Source organism: Eriocheir sinensis, chromosome 25 (assembly GCF_024679095.1).
Source record: "Eriocheir sinensis breed Jianghai 21 chromosome 25, ASM2467909v1, whole genome shotgun sequence".
NCBI classification, from domain to species: domain Eukaryota; kingdom Metazoa; phylum Arthropoda; class Malacostraca; order Decapoda; family Varunidae; genus Eriocheir; species Eriocheir sinensis.
Window position 1 is genome coordinate 9,574,290 of NC_066533.1, and position 20,366 is coordinate 9,594,655.

At 41.6% G+C, this 20,366-nt stretch overlaps 1 protein-coding gene across 7 annotated transcripts in view; it reads left to right on the forward strand.

Moving 5' to 3' along the window:
• LOC127003317 (diacylglycerol kinase eta-like) overlaps positions 1-20,366 on the forward strand; it is a 144,300-nt gene that overhangs the window by 115,944 nt on the left and 7,990 nt on the right. For 3 of the 7 annotated variants that reach the window (XM_050869806.1, XM_050869808.1, XM_050869813.1), the window contains 19 exons: positions 194-362; positions 1,040-1,142; positions 1,262-1,407; positions 1,948-2,121; positions 2,501-2,756; positions 3,814-3,891; positions 4,380-4,592; positions 4,843-6,064; positions 9,290-9,514; positions 10,875-10,986; positions 11,109-11,277; positions 17,312-17,412; positions 17,856-18,052; positions 18,318-18,424; positions 18,723-18,842; positions 19,253-19,387; positions 19,562-19,651; positions 19,854-19,967; positions 20,153-20,358. In XM_050869806.1, the coding sequence (XP_050725763.1) occupies positions 194-362; positions 1,040-1,142; positions 1,262-1,407; positions 1,948-2,121; positions 2,501-2,756; positions 3,814-3,891; positions 4,380-4,592; positions 4,843-6,064; positions 9,290-9,514; positions 10,875-10,986; positions 11,109-11,277; positions 17,312-17,412; positions 17,856-18,052; positions 18,318-18,424; positions 18,723-18,842; positions 19,253-19,387; positions 19,562-19,651; positions 19,854-19,967; positions 20,153-20,358 (3,937 nt within the window). The remainder of the gene's footprint in view (positions 1-193; positions 363-1,039; positions 1,143-1,261; positions 1,408-1,947; positions 2,122-2,500; positions 2,757-3,813; positions 3,892-4,379; positions 4,593-4,842; positions 6,065-9,289; positions 9,515-10,874; positions 10,987-11,108; positions 11,278-17,311; positions 17,413-17,855; positions 18,053-18,317; positions 18,425-18,722; positions 18,843-19,252; positions 19,388-19,561; positions 19,652-19,853; positions 19,968-20,152; positions 20,359-20,366) is intronic. The other 4 variants (XM_050869807.1, XM_050869812.1, XM_050869809.1 and 1 more) reach the window with 4 other exon arrangements.

Below are 20,366 nucleotides of genomic sequence, written 5' to 3' on the forward strand. Positions count from 1 at the left end.
AGGTCCCCCCATTCAATTTTTTTATTAAGGCCTTAGTGTGGTACATACAGGAATGGACTAACATGTGTGCATCATATTCTTTAGCAGGTTATTAAGGGAAGGGAGGATGAGGGACAGGATCAGAGTGTAATAATGTATGTAATTCCCGTGGCATGCAAGGGAGGAATGAAGGGTTGGTGTGCTTGGGTTACAGGAACAGATGAGTCTTGGGAGGCCACCAGACCCCAGGGCTGCTCCCCCCTCCTGGTGTTCGTCAACAGCAAGAGTGGGGACAACCAAGGCGTTAGGTTTTTGCGTCGCTTCAAGCAGCTCCTCAACCCAGCACAAGTGTTTGATCTGATGAATGGCGGGCCGGTGCTGGGGTGAGTGGCTCCCTGCTTGGCTTGCTCAGCTTCAACACCAACAGTAGTGTGGATGGCTCTTTGATCTATTTATCAGTGTGGTGCTCTTTACAATCAATTTTAATTAATCCATACTTCTTTGTGCAGAGGGGAATGGGAGTTGTCAAGGGTAATGATTTTTTACTGTCAACCAAATTATGAAAACACATCCATGAATACCTTATTGGATAAAGTCATATTTTATTCAAGTACCTAATCAGCTAATGTTGTTGTGGAATGAAATTCTCAATAAATGTCAGTGATTTTGATTGCATACTAAATTTAATGTGATTGAAGCAAAAGTTTAATGATTTCTGTGTAATAATGGATTACCTTGTGGCTGGATAGTATTCTGGCAAACAGTCATAGATATAATATTTGATTTGTTGAAATCATGCAGCCTAAATTACCACAGTTAAGAAATATAAAATTTGGTAATAATGTAAGTAAGCAGTGTTTTCATAACTTAAATCATCATCATCATAATAAAAATCGTAACCATATCATAATGAGCAAATTCTCAATAGAGATAAGACAGGGAATAAAAGGTCACATGACTATTCTGCTGAATGTTTTCAGCTTTGATAATTATAAATTAATTACAGTATAAATTATCAATGTTTATACTTCATAGTTTTAACAATAAACATATTTTTCAGGCTGAGGCTTTTTAAGTGCTTCAACCCATTTAGAATATTGATATGCAGTGGAGATGGCTCCGTGGGATGGGTGTTGTCTGAAATTGACAAAATACATATGACAGTAAGTCAACAGTGCCATTTTATAGAAAATAAAACCGTATATTAAAATACCTGGCTAAAAGAAGCAAGACAATTTATCTTAAGAATCCAAATTGAGAGATGTCTTCTTTGCCTCCTCAGAATCAGTGCCAGATAGGGGTACTGCCGCTGGGGACTGGGAATGACCTGGCGCGGGTGCTGGGCTGGGGCTCCGCCTGTGACGACGACACGCACCTCCCCCAGACGCTGGAGCGGTACGAGCGGGCCACCACCAAGATGCTGGACAGGTGAGGGGCTGTGCAGGGGAGCCAGGCGCTGATGGAGGGGGATGCTTTTGTCCATTATTTTTCCCATGAGTAATATAATAAAACAGAGCATTAGTTAAGCAAAAAAATATAAAGAGAAAACAGAGGGAGGTGATAAGTGTCATCCTTTATTTTAGGGTAATGCAATCACCTTTTATAGATTATCAAGCTATGCTCATTAGTGTTGTATTTGTATAAACCTTATTTTACCATTGGTTTGGACAGCCTCTTATCATTATGGACAATTTGTTCAGTGTTGTCCAAAACATCTTTTACTTGACCTGTATGTTTTGCTGCTTTCAGAAAGGACAATTAGTATCATTCAGTGAGATGGTACAGAACGTAATCAGCAATTAAGTTCCTTGTCATATTTCATTTAGGCTCAGGCTGAATACTCTATTATAGAAGACTGGGATCAAGATGGAAAGAGTATGTCATGTGTGATTGTTTTTGTTTTTTTGTTTTTTGTTTTTCCTTCTCATTTTTCCTTTTTTGTTCAAGTTCGTATCAACTTTCTTCCAGGTGGAGCATAATGAGCTACGTCAGCCATGTGTCACTGAGTCCACAGCCCAAGCTGGAGTCCCTCGCCTCCCACTCGCTGCACTCACAGGTGGCTGAGTATGAGGACTCAGTTGGGGCACACCTGGCGACCCTCCTTCAGTCTGACCAGAACTCAGAAGTCATTTCATCTGCCAAGTAAGTCATTTGATTATACCTATATAAGTTTGTACTATCTGGTCTTGTCTGGCAGTGGAGTGAAGTATGAAGGGGGTGCAGGGCTTTCTTCACTTTCTCTTGTGTAGTTACATTTAGTTCAGAAGAATGTGATAATGAGGCAATATGAGGTGCATTTTTGTGTCATTTTACCATTTCATAAATTATCTGTTCATGCTCCTCTAATACTGATTGTTCATTTGGTTGATTCCATTCAAATATTTAAGAGGGTCAGAATGATCGTAAAACTCACAGTCAGTCACAGATTTACAAAACTAGAACACACTAAATAACTTTTATTCATATATTGAACCTGAGATGATAATTCTGTTGCATCTAACACTCTACTGGGAATCTTTAGAGTCTTGTGTGAGACAATCAAGTCCCTCATACTGAAAGTCGGAAGAAGTTGGGGTGACGCATCGCAGACCACGGAGGGCAGTGTCGACACCCAGGAGGACTCTCTGACGGCAAAGTGCGCGGTGCTGAATGACAAGCTGGACCTCCTGCTGCGCACCTTGCATGAGGAGAGTGTGGCCCACCAGACCCTCCAGAGAGCTTCCATTTCCTCCCTCAGCACCACCACCGCCGAGGAGTCGTCATCCCTTGTGGAGGAGGTGAGGTGGAGGAGAGGTGTGGAGTGGCTTGGCTGTGGAGGAGGAGGTGGGTGGCAATTTGGGTGGCTCTGAGGCAGGGATAGATGGGTGCTTGTCTGAAGTGGAATATAAGAGTGGGTAGCTGTCTCTTGAGGTGGAAGTGGATGAACAGTTGTTGCTGAGGTGGAGGAGATGAGTGACAGTCTGGTTGTTTCTGAGGATGAAGAGTCGGGTGGTTGACTAAAGTGTAGGATGAGAGTGGGTGGTTGTCTCTTGAGGTGGAGGTGGATGACTAGTCTCTGAGGTGGAGGAGATGGGTGGCAGTCTGGTTGTCTCTGAGGAGGGATAGGTGGATGGTTGTCAAGTGGATTAGGAGAGTGGGTGGTTGTTTCTTGAGGTGGAGGTGGATGACTAGTCTCTGAGGTGGAGGAGATGGGTGGCAGTCTGGTTGTCTCTGAGGAGGGATAGGTGGATGGTTGTCAAGTGGATTAGGAGAGTGGGTGGTTGTCTCTTGAGGTGTAGGTGGAGGTGGATGACTAGTCTCTGAGGTGGAGGAGGTGGGTGGCAGTCTGGTTGTCTCTGAGGAGTGGATAGGTGGATGGTTGTCAAGTTGATTAGGAGTGGGTGGTTGTCTCTTGAGGTGGACTCCTTGAATGACCCTGTAATTTTGGTTGTCTGTCTGCTATCAGTTCTATACATGTTATGAGCTGCCCAAGTCCACTTTATATTCTTAATCTTCATAAGAATATCATCAATCTTTGTCTGTTTCATCATTCATAATTTTCACTTCCTCTCTTCATGTTATACCTCATATCCTTCTTTCCGTTTCTCATTGCTTACTTCTTGTCTGGGTGGCCAAAAATGGGTAAAAACTTACTTGTGCAATTTTCTTATTTTGTCATTATTCTGTTATGACATCCAGTAATATAGCAAATATCTTATATTATGTTGGTACATTTTTTCTTAATATTTAGGTGCATTGTTGCTGCCTCAGACATATTTTGCAAGGCTGGGACACTTTTACACTAATATTTGTATGATGCCAGTCTATAGTGTTAAATGTTTCTTATTTTTACAGAGTCCAGACACAAGTATTGATCTTGACCCAGCAGAGAGAGGAGCAGCGTGTAATCAGCTAAAGAAGAGACTGAAAAAGGTAGGTATAAGTGTTTTGCTAAATCTGCATATAAGATAGAATATTCAAACCCAAATATAAAATATTTGGGTAGGTGGTTGCTGAGTGGTTAGTGTGTGGGCCCTGCATTCACCGCATCCTGGACGATGCAGGTTCGAATCTGCACGCTACCACCTGGGATTTTTCAGTGACCCCCGAGTGGCCTAAGACTATTAACATGCTGTCCTGAAGACCACCCATCAACCCGGACTCTAGAAGAAACCGTCCAAGTGAATCAAGAATGAGTTCTGGGGGGCAGCATGAGCCAAGAATAAATGGCACCACTATAAAAATTTGCCTGCGCCATGACGGGCTTGGGCTGACCATCAGGTCCCTGAAGAAAGCCTACCGGCACTATAGGCGAAGACGTAAAAATAAAAAATTAAAAAATTAAAAAGTTGGACAATACACCAGTCATCACATCCATAGTTCCTCCCAGAGCGATCACTAACAGGTTTCTCTCATTCCAGAAACACTTCATTGAGAGAGACGCCCTCATGTCCCGAGCCAACAGCCTGAAGAAAGCTGTGCGGGAGATCATAGAGCACACAGAAAAGGCTGTTGATGACCAGAATGAACAGACCACCATCAGGCTGCCTCCCCCAACCATACTTCTTGAACCCTCTGAGGATACTGTAGTTCAGGGAGTTGGTCAACAAGGAATCAAGATGGCAGGTTTGCAGGTGGGTGTTGCACTTCTAACAACATACTGCAAGCAAATGACATAGATGTCATGTTTGTTTTCTCTTTCTTTTCTTTTTTTCATAGGAATTTGAATCCAGTAACATTTTTATTTTTAGGTCTAGTTCAGTCTTATATCAAGATAGCTGAATTCATCTTATTATCATACCTAGAATAAAGTCATTATGATTATTTAGCTGTAGTTCATTCTAAATTCAAGATAGCCAGGTTGTTATTGTCTTTTTTTTCCAGGTCCTTCCAACCATAGAAGGCTCCTCCACCGAAGCGTCACCCTGTGCTTCCCCAATGCCAGGAGCCACCAAGACACCATATGTATGCTCTATCACAACCACTTTTCCACTCCCTCCAGTCTCCCCTGTTCCCACCCTGCTGCCCACACACCCTCTGCACCTCCCCCACCCCAGCCACCAGTTAGGTGCTACTCCACCCTCAACATTCCTCCACCCGCCGGGAGCGTTAGGTGATGGTGGTGGTGCTGATCCACTTGGTCTCAACTTCCAGATGCTGTCACCTCTTCCAGACCAGCGAAGAGACAGCCACACCGAGTTTGACTTCGCAAACATTCCTGCACCGAGTGCATTTGCTGACAGGTCCAGAAAGAACAGCATGCAGGAGGGGAGGAGGGATTCAGTCAGTGAAAAAAATGCCATTTCTCTAGAAGGTATAGAGGTCAGAATACAGTCTTCAACAGACAACCTTGTAGATGTGTGTGAAGATGAACCGTACATGTTTGAAGAGAAACCCATTGAGGAGAGACGAGAATCATTACCTAGTTTGTTGGACAAGTCTTTTACTATTGATGAAGATGTGGAACAGTTAGAATCAAAGAGTGAAACAGATGAGAGAGATCTAGAGGAAGATAGTGAAAGTGCTGCTGGTGATTCAGATGACCATGACGAGCTGCAGGAGGATGGGAAAGACAAAACAGAAACACAGGACAGTGATGAAACGGATGAAACTGTAAGGGAAACACAGGAGGGGGATGGTGGAGAGGACAACAGCACCCCAGAGGTTGACACTAGTGGGTTAGAGGAAGTCCCAAAAGGAGTAGAGGAAGAGGAGTTTCAGGCCACCACACTTCAGAAGGAGGAAAAAGAAGATGCAAGTTCTGTTCAAGAAGAAGAGGGAGAAACATCTACCATTAAAGAGGAAGAGGAGGTAACATCATCGAAGCAAGAACAGGAAGAGGAGGAGGGGGAGGAAGAGAAAGGAATAGAGGCAGTAGATGCAGAAAAAGAAGAGAGGGTTTCCAGAAGAGAAGACCCAATGGGAGGAGAGGCGCCTGTGGAACCAAGTCTTCCAGAGGTTCCTTTGGCAGAGGAGGAAATCCCTGACAGCCTGGAGGAGGAGGCAGCGGAGGACAGCATTGTCTCCCCACCAATGGAACGCATCGTGGAAGGAGCAGAGGCTGTGACTGAAGATGAGATGGAGGAGGAAGAAAAAGGTGAGAATAGTGAGTAAAATCATTTGTTTTCTTTATTGATAATTAGAAGTTTGTTGTGCATGAAATATATGAAGATTAAGTTTTCTAAAGTTAATTTTCAAATATGTTGATATTAAAATCATTCTTTGAAGTTAGCTAGAGATGCAGTAATTCAGAATTTTGAAATGTTAAATAGTAATGTTGAAATAGATCTAAGCTATAAATATTCATGATACATAGGTAACCTAGAACTACATTAACATTGCACTGAGATAGTGTTGGTATCATCACATCATGAGCCTTTTTGTTGGATAGTCTGAGCAGCATGCCTTCACCACTTCTTCACCCCATTGCTGGCAAAGAGGCAGAGTCTCAGCCTCTTGCTCCCTCTGTAATTCCTATGGCTCGGAATAAGGCAGCAGGAATTTCTTGCCACTTTCTCTTAATACTGAACATTTTTTGAGAAATTAAAAAATATCCATGAAATAAAAGTCATGTGTTAGCTGTCCTACATGGTGATACAGAACAATGGGCTTTCAGTTGCCTCTGTCCAAGCATGCTGTCCTTCCATACATCAGAACCACTTCCTTCTGCTGCAGAGGATCCTCTACAACTTGTCTTGGCACACCATCAGGTTTTCCTCTTTGCACTGCTCTCTTGCTCACCCCGTGTGGCATAATTGACATCCACTTCCCTCCATTCCCTGAAGACCCTTTCCAAGGCATTACTTGTCATCATGTTGCTGAACACTTAACATAAATGGCTAGTTCTAAGTAATTCATTCTTCACAATCAGCACAGCCTTCCACAGACACTGCACTGACGTGTTGGTTGTGTTTCTTCATATTCACACCTCTCTGAGGTTCTGTTCCTGGTCACTTTTTGCACCTCACCAATAGACTAATATAATGCAGCTTTTTCAGAGTGATGCTTTTACTTCATGTTTTTCACTATCTATATTTAATATGCTTTGCTGTTATTAGAGGGTTTTATTAGTGCCAAGCCATTTCAAATACATGATATTACTTAAGTCTTCACTATGCAATGCTTTATCTCTTGATGCACACCCTTTCCATGGCCATTAATGCTGCATTGAATTTTTTATATAAATCATAAAGATGTTTTAAATTTTTATATAAGATCAACTTTGCTTTAGTCCATTAGCATGAATATATTTTTTTTATCATTTAGTTCTCAGAAAAGTGTTTTTGTATAATTTTTGAAATGGAAATTATTGATTTAAGTTTAGTAACTTAAATATTTATGGTACATTTTTACTATTTTGAGAGATGATTATTTGAAATTATCAACCATTTCTCTCATGTGCTTTACTCTTAGTAAGTAAGTTTTTGCTTCAATATATTAGTACATTTTGAGCTGTGCCATGAGTTGAAGTGTTACAATACACATCATGCATTACCACACGAGGCTAACGGCATCCTCCTCAACGTCTGGCCATGTTTTGAGTCCGGTTCACCCAAGTCACCCAGCCACCTAGAGTGTTACAGCCCACCAACCATTGGTGCCTTCTGGGTTGGCTTACATCCACCCTTCACCTGTCTTGTTGTGTGGTTCTGTTATGCATATTCTTTTTTTCCCTTCATTTAGTCTCTTAGGAGTGTATGACTTGTCTTATACAAAGTGTATTGTGTATAGTTTTTCTTTGTGTATTTTTTCCCAGTTTTGTATTCAAACTTTGCCATCAAACATTTGTGTGTGTGTCCTTCCATGCCCTCAGTCATGACCTTGGGGTGTAGCAGTTAACAACAATATTTGCCAGTACAGAAGTGGAGTGGATTGAGATCTTGATACAATTTCATATATATATATATATATATATATATATATATATATATATATATATATATATATATATATATATATATATATATATATATATATATATATATATATATATATATATATATATATATATATATATACAAGCTAACTCCTGGCAAACTGAGGTTTCAGGTTTCAGCCTAACTCAGCCTCAAAGATATTCTGCTGATGAGGAGCAGTTCCTGTCCCCCCTTGAGCAAGAGAGAGGATGGGATGTGGTATATGAGGTTCCAGCAGTACCCACAGATCAGCTAATGATCTCCAGTGCTATCTCTGGAAGGCTGCCGATCATGTGTCCAACATTTGATCAGGCCATGATGAATTACACATACACACACATGCATACACACTCATACACACACACACGCACACACACACACATGTAAATAGGTGATTAGGTATGAGTTTCTGATACTCTTTTTTTCAATAAAAATGGAATAACCCCCCACAAAAAAATGCAAGATGGCAAATTTTTAATGTCTTCACTCTTTGAAGACTTTTTGTGGTATTTTCATGTATAGATACAGTACTAGTCCTAGTTTGTGTTTTCTGTCTATATTTAAGTTCTGTATTAACTAGTGCATTTAAGTAATCTCTTGTCCTGGCATGTTTATGCGTTACGTTCCGTCACCTCGAGTTTTTCTTTGTGACATCAGAACAAGTGTATTTAAACCAACATTCAGACTGAGGGCCAGCCTGGCCAGGGACTCAGGGGCCCACTCACTCTGTCTGTGCCATTGGAGAGTGTTCCTGGTTCCTGCATCAGCCTGTTCTGTGGTAGCTCGTGACTGTTCCTTAATGAATTTTATGAAACCTCAAATACTATCACACTGAAGGAGCAAAAGAAAATATGTATGTTTGTTGTGTGTTTGTTGATTGTGATGAATGTACCTTTTTGATGTTGTGTGTAAGTAGGTGTGATTTTTTGGTAGATTGAATGATGAGATTGCTTTTGTATGTACATATTTGGTTGTAGTGCATGATGATGTATTCTGTCTGTATAAAGTGTCTCCTGATTCTGTTGTTGTGGGTGCTGTGGTGTCGTGGGGAGTAACATATCATTGAGTGTCACCAAGAGGATACAACATTGTCCGTGCATCCTCTTGCTCTATGTTTTATTGTTTGCTAATGAGAGATTCACACACAGCATGGCCATTGTTGTTGCTCTTACTCTCTTGGTTTCCCTTCTTCTCTTTTTTGCACCACTCACTAACACCACTGACTTCTCTTTCCTGCTGTTGCTGCTTTCTTAGCTTTTTTAGCAGGTGGATTTGTTGTCAGTTTTACAATTGAACAACATGCTTTGAGGTCTGGATATTCATGATGATATGAGCATTCACCATTTTGTCATCACACTTTGAAAGCTTCCCCACCTGACCAACCACGAAGCCTCACAGTGCCTCTTCTCCATCAGCATCAAGGCGCATATCTTCAGGCTCAACCCTGAAAAGTCAAGCCGGCCCCATATCCACCTTGAGTGTGGCTTCTCCCCCTGCTGGGCGGGACAAGAGCAGGAGTCCCGATCGTGGGGGGCGGGGGTCCTTCTGCAGAGGGGTAGCTAGGGGTTCTGCGGCTGGTCGGCCATCACGCAAACACCTCCCTATCATCAATCCACTAGTCTCACTACCCATGTGGCCAAGTAGGTTGACCCTAGAGGTAGTGGCCACCTTTCATTTGCTTTTCAGTATGTCCGTGTGTGGACTGTTCACTGAGTTTCTGCATGGGAATCCAGTATGTTTTGTATAGAGCATTTGTTGCTTAGTTCATCTTTGTTATTCATTGTAAATATTCAGTCATAAATCCCTTTTACATTTCACAGATTAGTTTGGAATTTTTGCAGTAATTAGATTTAAATTCTATATTTTGTTTGTTCTGTGAAAAGATTTATGTAAAAGATTCATGTGATGTAGGCTTGAAAATAGTTTTAAGGGTGTAGTGCCAGAGAAAAGGTGTTTAAGGAGCTGTATTGGATATGAACGGTTCATTGTTGTGGTGTGTGGCTGGCCTGGCCGTGTGCCGTTGTCCCTGGGAGGCCTGCAAGCACTCCTTGGCTGCCTCTGTGTTCTCACTGGTGCAAGAATCAGGACATTGGTGTACACTTAATGTCTGACATGATGGTGGGGTAAAGTGTCCAGGCTCCATAATATTATGTAAAGCCAATAATTGCATGCAGTGTGCTTTGTTTTCATGAACAATTCAAGAGTTCGGGGATGCATGGTGCAAAAAACTTATTTAAAGTAGCTAACTGTTTGTGTTAGTGGACTGGGTGTGGATGAGTGAGAGGAGTTATTTGTGTGTTTCTGTGTGTGTGTGTGTGTGTGTGTGTGTGTGTGTGTGTGTGTGTGTGTGTGTTGTAGGGTACTGATGTGGTTTGATTATGGTTTGTTTATGTATACAGTCTGTGACATGCAGGGTTTCCATCAGAACAGTGCTGCAGTTTTAAGCAAATGATATTTCATGCATTTGATGTGCAGCATCAATGTATATACCTGTAATTTGTACCACTAGTTTATGGGTTTTGCAGGTTTCTTGCCTGTTTAAAAGTCCCAAAAACTTAAAGAAACTTTAATGGAGGAAAACAACCCTACAGCACAATACTTTGTTAAATACCAGCACATTGGTACTGTAGTGAGTTTAACACATGCACAAAATATTATTAGCACTGTGTAAAACTTTTATAAGCTAGAATTGTGAGGGACACAAAATGAAATGAAGGAGAAGCAGCTCATGATGAGAAGGTTGGTTTTGTCTGTTCTAAGACAGGTATTAAGTTATAGTTTACCATATTTTATGTATGTATTGTTTCTCAGTAATTTTGTGAAAATATATGATTTGAGCTTCTTTATGTTACCATGAAAATGCTTGAATAACCTAGATGAGGAAAGGTAACCTTTGTTTTGTGCTTTTATCTATTAAAATGTGGTTATGTAATTCTTTAATAACATTTCTCTTCATCACATTGTGGTGAGCTGTGAGTCTAATCCAGCTTGACCCTGCAGACATTGCCACCGGGGGAAGCACTGGCGGACTCATCAGGAAGGTGCTGCTTGCCAACGCTGACACCCTCTGTGCTGCCGCCTCGCCTCTCATGGACCTGGATGACTCCTCGCTGTACGTGGAGGTTGAGCTGTTACCTGAACTTTGTGTTCTTGATGGTATTACAGTGAGAAAAATGGATCAAGTGTGTTGATTTAAAACAATAATTGTTGATATTTTTCTTTTCATCATTCCAGAGAGGGCTTCACTGAAAGGTGCATAATGAATAACTACTTTGGCATTGGCATTGATGCAAAAATCACACTAGACTTTCACAACAAAAGAGAAGAACATCCAGAAAAATGTCGCTCAAGAACCAAGAACTTCATGTGGTATGGAGTCCTGGCATCCAAGGAGTGGCTGTGTGTAAGTGTAGTGGTGAACTTAATGCTTAAGTTTAATTAATTAGTCAGTATGTGTTTATCCATCTATCTATATTTTCAATGCCCTGGGGGACTTTCCTCAAGAGGGTGGCCATGGCAGAAGCATCTTCAACTTCTGTTCTAGTGTAGTATCCTAGAAGTTCTGCCATCCTTGAAATTCTCATAACAACAACTGTGAATATGTGGTCCAGCTCACCCTGTGTTCCATTGTGGTATTAGGACTGGCACTTTGTTACCTCAATATGCTCTGCAGGCTTTACAGATGCAGATGAGTCAAAGGCTCTTCGTCTCATCAGCTCTCCTCTTCATACTGATAGTCTTCTACCTCTCAAATTCCGCTGCCATGTTGCCTTTTCCTATCTCCTATCGATATTTTCATGCTGACTGCTCTTCTGAACTTGCTAACTGCATGCCTCCCCCCCTCCCGCAGCCCCGCTGCACACGACTTTCTACTCATGCTCATCCCTATACTGTCCAAACCCCTTATGTAAGAGTCAACCAGCATCTTCACTCTTTCATCCCTCACACTGGTAAACTCTGGAACAATCTTCCTTCATCTGTATTTCCTCCTGCCTACGACTTGAACTCTTTCAAGAGGAGGGTATCAGGACACCTCTCCTCCCGAAATTGACCTCTCTTTTTGGACACTCCTTTGACCTCTATTCAGAAGCAGTGAGTAGCGGGCTTTTTTTTATATTTTTCTTTGCGCCCTTGAGCTGTCTCCTTAGCTGTAAAAAAAAAAAAAAAAAAAGCTGATTCAGTGTGGCATTTAGTACAGACCTAAGAAATTGATAAAATGTTGGGTCATCTTGTCCTGCTAGCTGAGACTTATGTTACAGATGGTGTCTGTTGTTGTAGATGAAATTTTGCATGTGTATAGTGATGCTGAGCGGAGACTGAGTTTGTTATGACTAATAGTGTTGGGTCAAGTTAGGCCAAGCTTGCACAGTTGTTGCTTTGAGAACCTTGGGAACAGCAGAATCTCTGGAATTATGCATCAGCACTTCATCTCTGTACATTCAGTCCCTCACCTGCACCCCATATTTTGCTCTCTCTCTCTCTCTCTCTCTCTCTCTCTCTCTCTCTCTCTCTCTCTATATCTCTCTCTCTCTCTCTATCTCTCTCTCTCTCTCTCTCTCTCTCTCTCTCTCTCTCTCTCTCTCTCTCTCTCTCTCTCTCTCTCTCTCTCTCTCTCTCTCTCTCTCTCTCTCTCTCTCTCTCTCTCTCTCTCTCTCTCTCTCTCTCTCTCTCTCTCTCTCTCTCTCTCTCTCTCTCTCTCTCTCTCTCTCTCTCTCTCTCTCTCTCTCTCTCTCTCTCTCTCTCTCTCTCTCTCTCTCTCTCTCTCTCTCTCTCTCTCTCTCTCTCTCTCTCTCTCTCTCTCTCTCTCTCTCTCTCTCTCTCTCTCTCTCTCTCTCTCTCTCTCTCTCTCTCTCTCTCTCTCTCTCTCTCTCTCTCTCTCTCTCTCTCTCTCTCTCTCTCTCTCTCTCTCTCTCTCTCTCTCTCTCTCTCTCTCTCTCTCTCTCTCTCTCTCTCTCTCTCTCTCTCTCTCTCTCTCTCTCTCTCTCTCTCTCTCTCTCTCTCTCTCTCTCTCTCTCTCTCTCTTATAACCACCACCTCTATTACTAAGCCTCTAGATAACTTAAAAATCCTTAGTTTTAATGCGCGTAGCCTAAGAAACAAATTTGATGAACTGAGATGTCTTGCTTTAACAGAAAATTTGGACATAATTGCTATAACCGAAACATTTATCGACACCACAAATATTGATTTAAGTTCGAATACAACATAGATGGCTACAGACTCTTCAACAAAGATCGTGTAAACCGTTTATGTCAAAAGCTATTTGCAACCCACTGACAAAACACCGGAAACAGTAACGTTGAACATTTGTGCGTCAAACATTGCAAAGTCAACTTAAATATATCTGTCACCTACAGACCTCCGGGCAATCGACCTTGAAATGTACAGCGTCTTAAGGCAGTCACTTAATAACAGCGACTCACTGATATTAGGAGACTTTAACCTCCCCATATCGACTGGGCGACACTGTCAGGTACAGAAGGCGAGTCACATAGAATGATCAATTTCTAGAAAATTATCTAAGCCAAATGGTTTCTGAGCCAACTCGACAAAATAATATACTCGACCTTGTTATAACGACCCAAGATAACCTAATCAGTAGTGTCACGGTAGGAGAACACCTCGGTTCTTGCGATCATAAATTAGTCATTAAAGCTCAATCATCAGTGACTGAAAATAAAGTAAAGGTGCCCAATTTCAAAAGAGCTAACACTAACAGAAATACAACTATCAGATAAATCACTTACTCACTCAGCAGAACACATTATTAAACAATCAGTCAATGAGAAAATTGTTTTATAGGTTAAAACATTAGACTTTATAATGATGCCAAAGACTAGTAGGTCAGGCAAAGCGTAGAAAATATTAAAATAATCGAAATCTTTCTTCAGTTACATAAACAACAGAAAGGCGATCAAAAGTGGTATTGGACCTTTAACAAACAGCGACGGTGCACTAGTGACTGACAGCCAACACATTGTAAACCTCTTAAACAACTACTTTTCCTCGGTGTTCAATACTTACAGTCTTCCTCTCGCTAGCACCAACACCAGTACTATTGTAAATCTCGAGCATGCATTGCCTAATTTTGAAATAACAACCGATGAAGTCCTTAAAGCTCTCCATTCACTTAAAACAAATAAAAGTCCTGGGCCTGACAAAGTATATCAACTCTGCTGAAAATTCAATATGTCCTTGCGACAAGGCATCGTCCCTTCAGATTGGAAAAAGGCTAACGTGACACCGATTTTCAAGAAAGGAGACAAAAAGTACCAGGTAATTACAGGCCCATTAGTCTAACTTCGGTTGTAGGTAAGCTACTTGAGGGCATAATTAGAGACAAAATTGTGAATTACCTTGAAAGCCACTCATTGATTGGGGACTCACAACATGGCTTCGAAACAAAAGATCCTGCCTATCAAACCTATTAACCTTTTATACTCTTCACTGTTTGTAAAGTAACCAAATCACTGGGCGTAGTCTATCTTGATTTCAAGCGTTTGATAAAGTCCGCATCATAAATTACTTTACAAATTAAAGCAAATAGGTATTGACGGTCAAGTAAACCAATGGATATTGGTTGAGCAACAGACAACAAGAGTAGTGATTGTTAACTCAGAGTGGGCGCCTGTCACTAGTGGCGTCCCTCAGGGCTCGATCCTTGGCCCAGTGCTCTTCATTATTTACATCAACGGCGTGGATGTTGGACTCAATAACCGCATTAGTAAATTTGCAGGCGACACAAAGATTGGCAACTCGGTTCTCACTAAAGCCTCCAAGAGGATTTGCACAAAATTTCAACAGTGGGATAGATGGGAGATGCCCTTTACGTGAACAAGTGCCAGGTCCTTCAAGTTGGAACTAGGAATAAGCGTTAAACTCAAAAGCGTTCAAAATCGCGTCAAACCTCAAATTCTCACAGCAATGCATCGATGCAGCAAATAAGCGAACAGAATGTTGGGCTTCATTAAAAGAAACTTTGTATTCAAGAATAAAGATGTAATACTCCCGCTCTACAACAGTTTAGTCAGACCCCACTTGGAATATGCGGTACAGTTTGGTCTCCCCACCATGCAAAGGATATTGCTAAATTAGAAGGTGTTCAGCGTCATGATCCCTTCAGGCTTTCTACCCTTAACATGTTCTCTCTTGACGAGGAAAACTGAATGTTTTAAAATACTTAATGGTTTACAGATCAACATTGTTTATGATCGATGACACTTTAAACTCAGATGTAGACAAATAAATTCAGACTTTTCTTCACCAACGTTGTAGTGCGAGAATGGAATAAGCTTCCACCGTCAGTGATCAGTGTAACACGATTGACTCCTTCAAAATAAGCTCGACCGTCACTTCCTTCAACAATATCAACTAAAGTAGAAATGCAACGTTTTGGAGTCTTCTGATTAATGTAAAATCACTTGACCACCAAGTCTGGACCATGGGGTCTGTGTGGTCTGATTTTCTATAAATCTATGTAAATCTCTCTCTCTCTCTCTCTCTCTCTCTCTCTCTCTCTCTCTCTCTCTCTCTCTCTCTCTCTCTCTCTCTCTCTCTCTCTCTCTCTCTCTCTCTCTCTCTCTCTCTCTCTCTCTCTCTCTCTCTCTCTCTCTCTCTCTCTCTCTCTCTCTCTCTCTCTCTCTCTCTCTCTCTCTCTCTCTCTCTCTCTCTCTCTCTCTCTCTCTCTCTCTCTCTCTCTCTCTCTCTCTCTCTCTCTCTCTCTCTCTCTCTCTCTCTCTCTCTCTCTCTCTCTCTCTCTCTCTCTCTCTCTCTCTCTCTCTCTCTCTCTCTCTCTCTCTCTCTCTCTCTCTCTCTCTCTCTCTCTCTCTCTCTCTCTCTCTCTCTCTCTCTCTCTCTCTCTCTCAGGGCGTCCCCGGTCATCGTGGCTTAGCTCAGTGTGCTCTTCATTATTTACATCAACGACGTGGATGTTGGACTCACATTAGTAAATTTGCAGGCGACACAAAGATTTTCTCACTGAAGAAGACAGGCAAAGCCTCCAAGGGATTGCACAGGCAAAGCCTCAAAATTTCAACAGTGGGATAGATGGGAGATGCCCAAGTGCCAGGTCCTTCAAGTTGGGAATAAAAGTTTGATTAGCGTTCAATGACTTGGGGGTCAAAATCGCGTCAAACCTCAAATTCTCACAGCAATGCATCGATGCAGCAAATAAGCGAACAGAATGTTGGGCTTCATTAAAAGAAACTTTTATTTAAGAATAAAGATGTAATACTCCGCTCTACAACAGTTTAGTCAGACCCCACTTGGAATATGCGGTACAGTTTGGTCTCCCCACCATGCAAAGGATATTGCTAAATTAGAAGGTGTTCAAATGATCCCTTAACATGTTCTCTCTTGGAAAACTGATCGAATGTTTTAAAATACTTAATGGTTTCACGAATGTAGACAGATCAACATTGTTTATGATCGATGACACAACAATGGCGTAAAACTCAGATGTAGACAAGTAAATTCAGACTGCACCAAATTTTCTTCAGAATGGAATAAGCTGTGGTCCAGTGTAACACGATTGACTCCTTCAAAAATAAGCTCGACCGTCACTTCCTTCAACTTAATATCAACTAGAGTAGAAATGCAACGTTTTGGAGTCTTCTGATTAATGTAAAATCACTTAGGTTTAAGGACAGACCACCAAGTCTGGACCATGGGGTCTGTGTGGTCTGATTTTCTATGTAAATCTATGTAAATCTATGTAAATCTCTCTCTGAATGAAGTAAATATTTATTTTTCGATAGAAACCTACCTCTTATTTGATTTACATTGTTTTTGATTTACACGACCTCTTCAAGGACACAATACTCACATAAATCGAGTTACCTGCAACACAGTGAAAAAAATCCCGTAATGAACGCCACTGAGTGCCAGGGATTGAACCCGGGCCTTCTGAGTAGAAGTCTGGGCAGCATATCAACCACTAAAAGGTCACTGTGCCAGAGGCCACTTCTGTGGCCCATACCTGATGCCCCAGCCCCACACTGTCGGCATGAAGGTGAAGGTGACCCCGCTCACACGTGACTGGTCGGAAACAGCACTCAGTGGTGTTTATTACAGGATTTTTTCACTGTTATTGCAGTTTCTCTAATGCATATATGCACCGTATGTGCCAAAGGGGTTGATTAAAAGCATTTCTGACCAGTCACGAGTTTGAGTGGGGTCACCTTCACCTTCATGTCCACAGTGCGGGGCTGGGGCATCAGGTATGGGCCGCAGAAGTGGCCTCTGGCACGGTGACCTTTTAGCTCATCCGTGGTGTGGTCGGTATGCTGGCCAGACTTCTACTCAGAAGGCCCGGGTTCGATCTCCGGCACTCAGTGGTGTTTATTACAGGGTATTTACTTTAGAGTGAACTTTTAATATTGTAACTTAATGACAACTGACAGGATTGTATGTATTAATAGAATCAATAACACCCTCAGAAAACCTACAAGAATCTGGACCAACGAGTGCAACTTGAGTGTGATGGAGAAAGGATTCCTCTGCCGTCCCTGCAGGGCATAGTTGTGCTAAATATTCCCAGGTGAGATTCATGGCCCTCTGTCATGCATGAAAGTTATCATTAGCTAAATAGGTTATCTCCTTTGGCACCACAGGTTATTGTTATATTTTTTTTGCATTCCTTAGATAACAAAAGTGACAGATCACTTGTTGAAGTTGGAAATTGGTGTTAGTGATCTAGGTAGGTGTTGTTTTCACTGTTCCTCGTGTTGCTCATTTGTGATGCTACTTGGCAATGGATACGGAAAATATTTATAAGGTAATATGCTAGAAGATGAAACTGTTAGAGGGATATATAATGGATCTCACAAGATACAGTTGAGGGCAGTCCATTGACATCTAAAATCATGTGTCCTTATTGGTAATAATATTTTTTTTATTGTGTACATTTAGGTTTCTATAGTGACTGGCTTTGAAAATATAAAAACAAATATATACTTATAGGAAGTCTGATATTCTTTTCAGTTTTATGGGAGGCACCAACTTCTGGGGAGGAACAAAAGAAGACGACAGTTTCTTGGCACCAAGTTTTGATGACCGAATTTTGGAGGTTGTGGCAGTGTTTGGCTCAGCACAAATGGCTGCGTCTCGAATAATAAATCTGCAGCACCACCGGATAGCCCAGTGCTCAAGCATCAAGATCACAATCCTTGGCGAGGCTGGTAAGTGAAGGAATTGCTGGAGGTGGATAATTTTCTTATAACTTTGATGACTTTATTGGTTACCTAAGATAATCTAGGTGTAACTGTGCCTGGACCTGAATCTGCATAAAAAAGATTTCTCTTTGGCCCTTTGGCTACCAACTCTCAGACTCTGAAATATAGAATAATATGCTAGTACATGCAAACAAACAAACAAAACTCAGTTAAAAGTATGATTTCCTTGACATAAGTAAAAAATAGTATATTAATATTTTTTACTCTCTAGGGGAAGAAGGTGTTCCTATCCAAGTTGATGGGGAGGCGTGGACACAGCCACCAGGAATAGTTCGAATTGTCCACAAAAACAGAGTGCAGATGCTGTGCAGGAATAGAGTAAGTACTGAAACCATCCACGGAGGGCAGGCACATCCCCGTCCCTCATGTCACTCCACCTCCTGTTCCTTAGATTGATGGTCAGGGCATTTTGACTTTATTAATCTCTCAACATTGCTTGCACAGCATTATTGGCTCCAAGAACACACAGTAGCCTATGAATCAATTGCTTGATTAAGTGATGGTATAAGAATCTATGTTTGAATGAGTCATTAGTAATGTCCCAGTGATTAAATGGCAAAATGATAAATAAGTTTTCTTGCCAATTTATGTTTATGTATGTTGTTTTGTTTTGCAGGACTTGGAAGTGTCGCTGAAGGCATGGGAGGAGAAACAGCGCAGTTTAGGCAGCCAAACCAAACAGCTGACCTTACTGGCTGATGAGGAGCTGCCCGTCTTGGCAATGCTGGCCACCACCGTAAGGCTAACTAGTTATTGTTTTCTTTTAGAGCACAACAGTGATGAGGATTTTCATGAATGTGTTTGGTGATGCATTCAACTCCAATTTGTGATATTCCCATGACTGATTACCTTTGTTTATCATGTAATTTGTTAGATATAAGGATGCCCACAAATATAGATGGTCAAGGGAAAGGGTAGAAAAAAAGCATTTATCTCATGAAACAAAGCTTGATAGGAAGAGTGAATGATGGTGTTAGCCACAACAAGGTTGGAGAGTGTCTGGGAAAGGGCAGCTTGAAGATCTGCAGAGAAGTAGCTGAGAAGAGAAGTCAGTAGTGTAAGGAGCTGAAGAGTATAACGTCCAGAGCTTTAAATCAATCATCATCATCAGAGATGACTCACACTTTATGCACTCTGCCCCCACAGGTTTCAGACATCATTGTGTGTGTGAAAGCAGCAGCAGCAGCCACTTCCTCTCTGGAGACAGCCTTTGGAGAGCTGGCCGCCTCAGCCTTGTCGTGTCTGGAGAAAGTGTGGCGTGACAACAGAGTCATTGAGAGTGTAAGTCCATTAGAAAACTACATTGAGGTTCTGATATTTTTATAATGCAAGTAATAGTAGTTTCCTGGCAAGGTAATTAAGCAAGGCCCATTGTGAATTATTCTAGAATGCAGTATGATCAGTTTTGGGCTTGAGATTGTTTTGTGTGTAATGCGGTGATGTGTACACTTGCAGCCAAACCTGAGAATGTTGGCAACTGAGCTGGTGCACAACATAAGACATCTTCAGACAGAAGTTCTGCGCACACTAAAGGAGGATCCTTCTGTAAGCTTTAGAATTAGTAACTGAGTGTTATCTTTCACATTCTAGATCTTTGTAGTTCCCTGGGTGTATATTGTCCCTTATTTTAGTGTTGAGTTCCTTGGTTTGGTTTATGTTTATAGATAGATACATTAATCACCAATTAAAGTTATGTGAAAGTCCGTCTTTGAGTATTTTGTAGTATTTATTGAGAAATGACTTTCAGGTAATTAGCCAGACGCTGGCAGACAGCCTCCAGACTGCCCTGTCTTCCTTCGATGGTGTGCTGAAGCCTGTGCATGAAAAGGACAGCCTCATGCACTTTGTTTCAGAAGAGGAAGTGAGTTATTCAACAAACTTGACTTATAGATTTAAAAATACAGTTCAGACTTTTGCAACTAATGTTTTTTTTTATTATAAAGAAAACTTTGTGCTGTGTGATAGTGAACCACAGGAAATACAAAATATATATATATATTTTTTTTTACTATGTCTATGTCAGTGACAATGATTTTTTTTTTTTAGGGAGAGCCAAAGAGGGCTCACTCCAAGGGGTTGTTTAAACTGAAGCTGAAGCGTGAAGGGCGACGAGGCACCTTTGAGAAGGAGGTGAGGGAGTGGGGCACAGAGGAGGTGGCAGGGTGGCTGGATACACTGCTGCTGTCAGAGTACCAAGAGTCCTTCTTCAGCCATGACATTCGAGGTGCTGAGCTTCTCAACTTGGAGAGGAGGTGAGTGA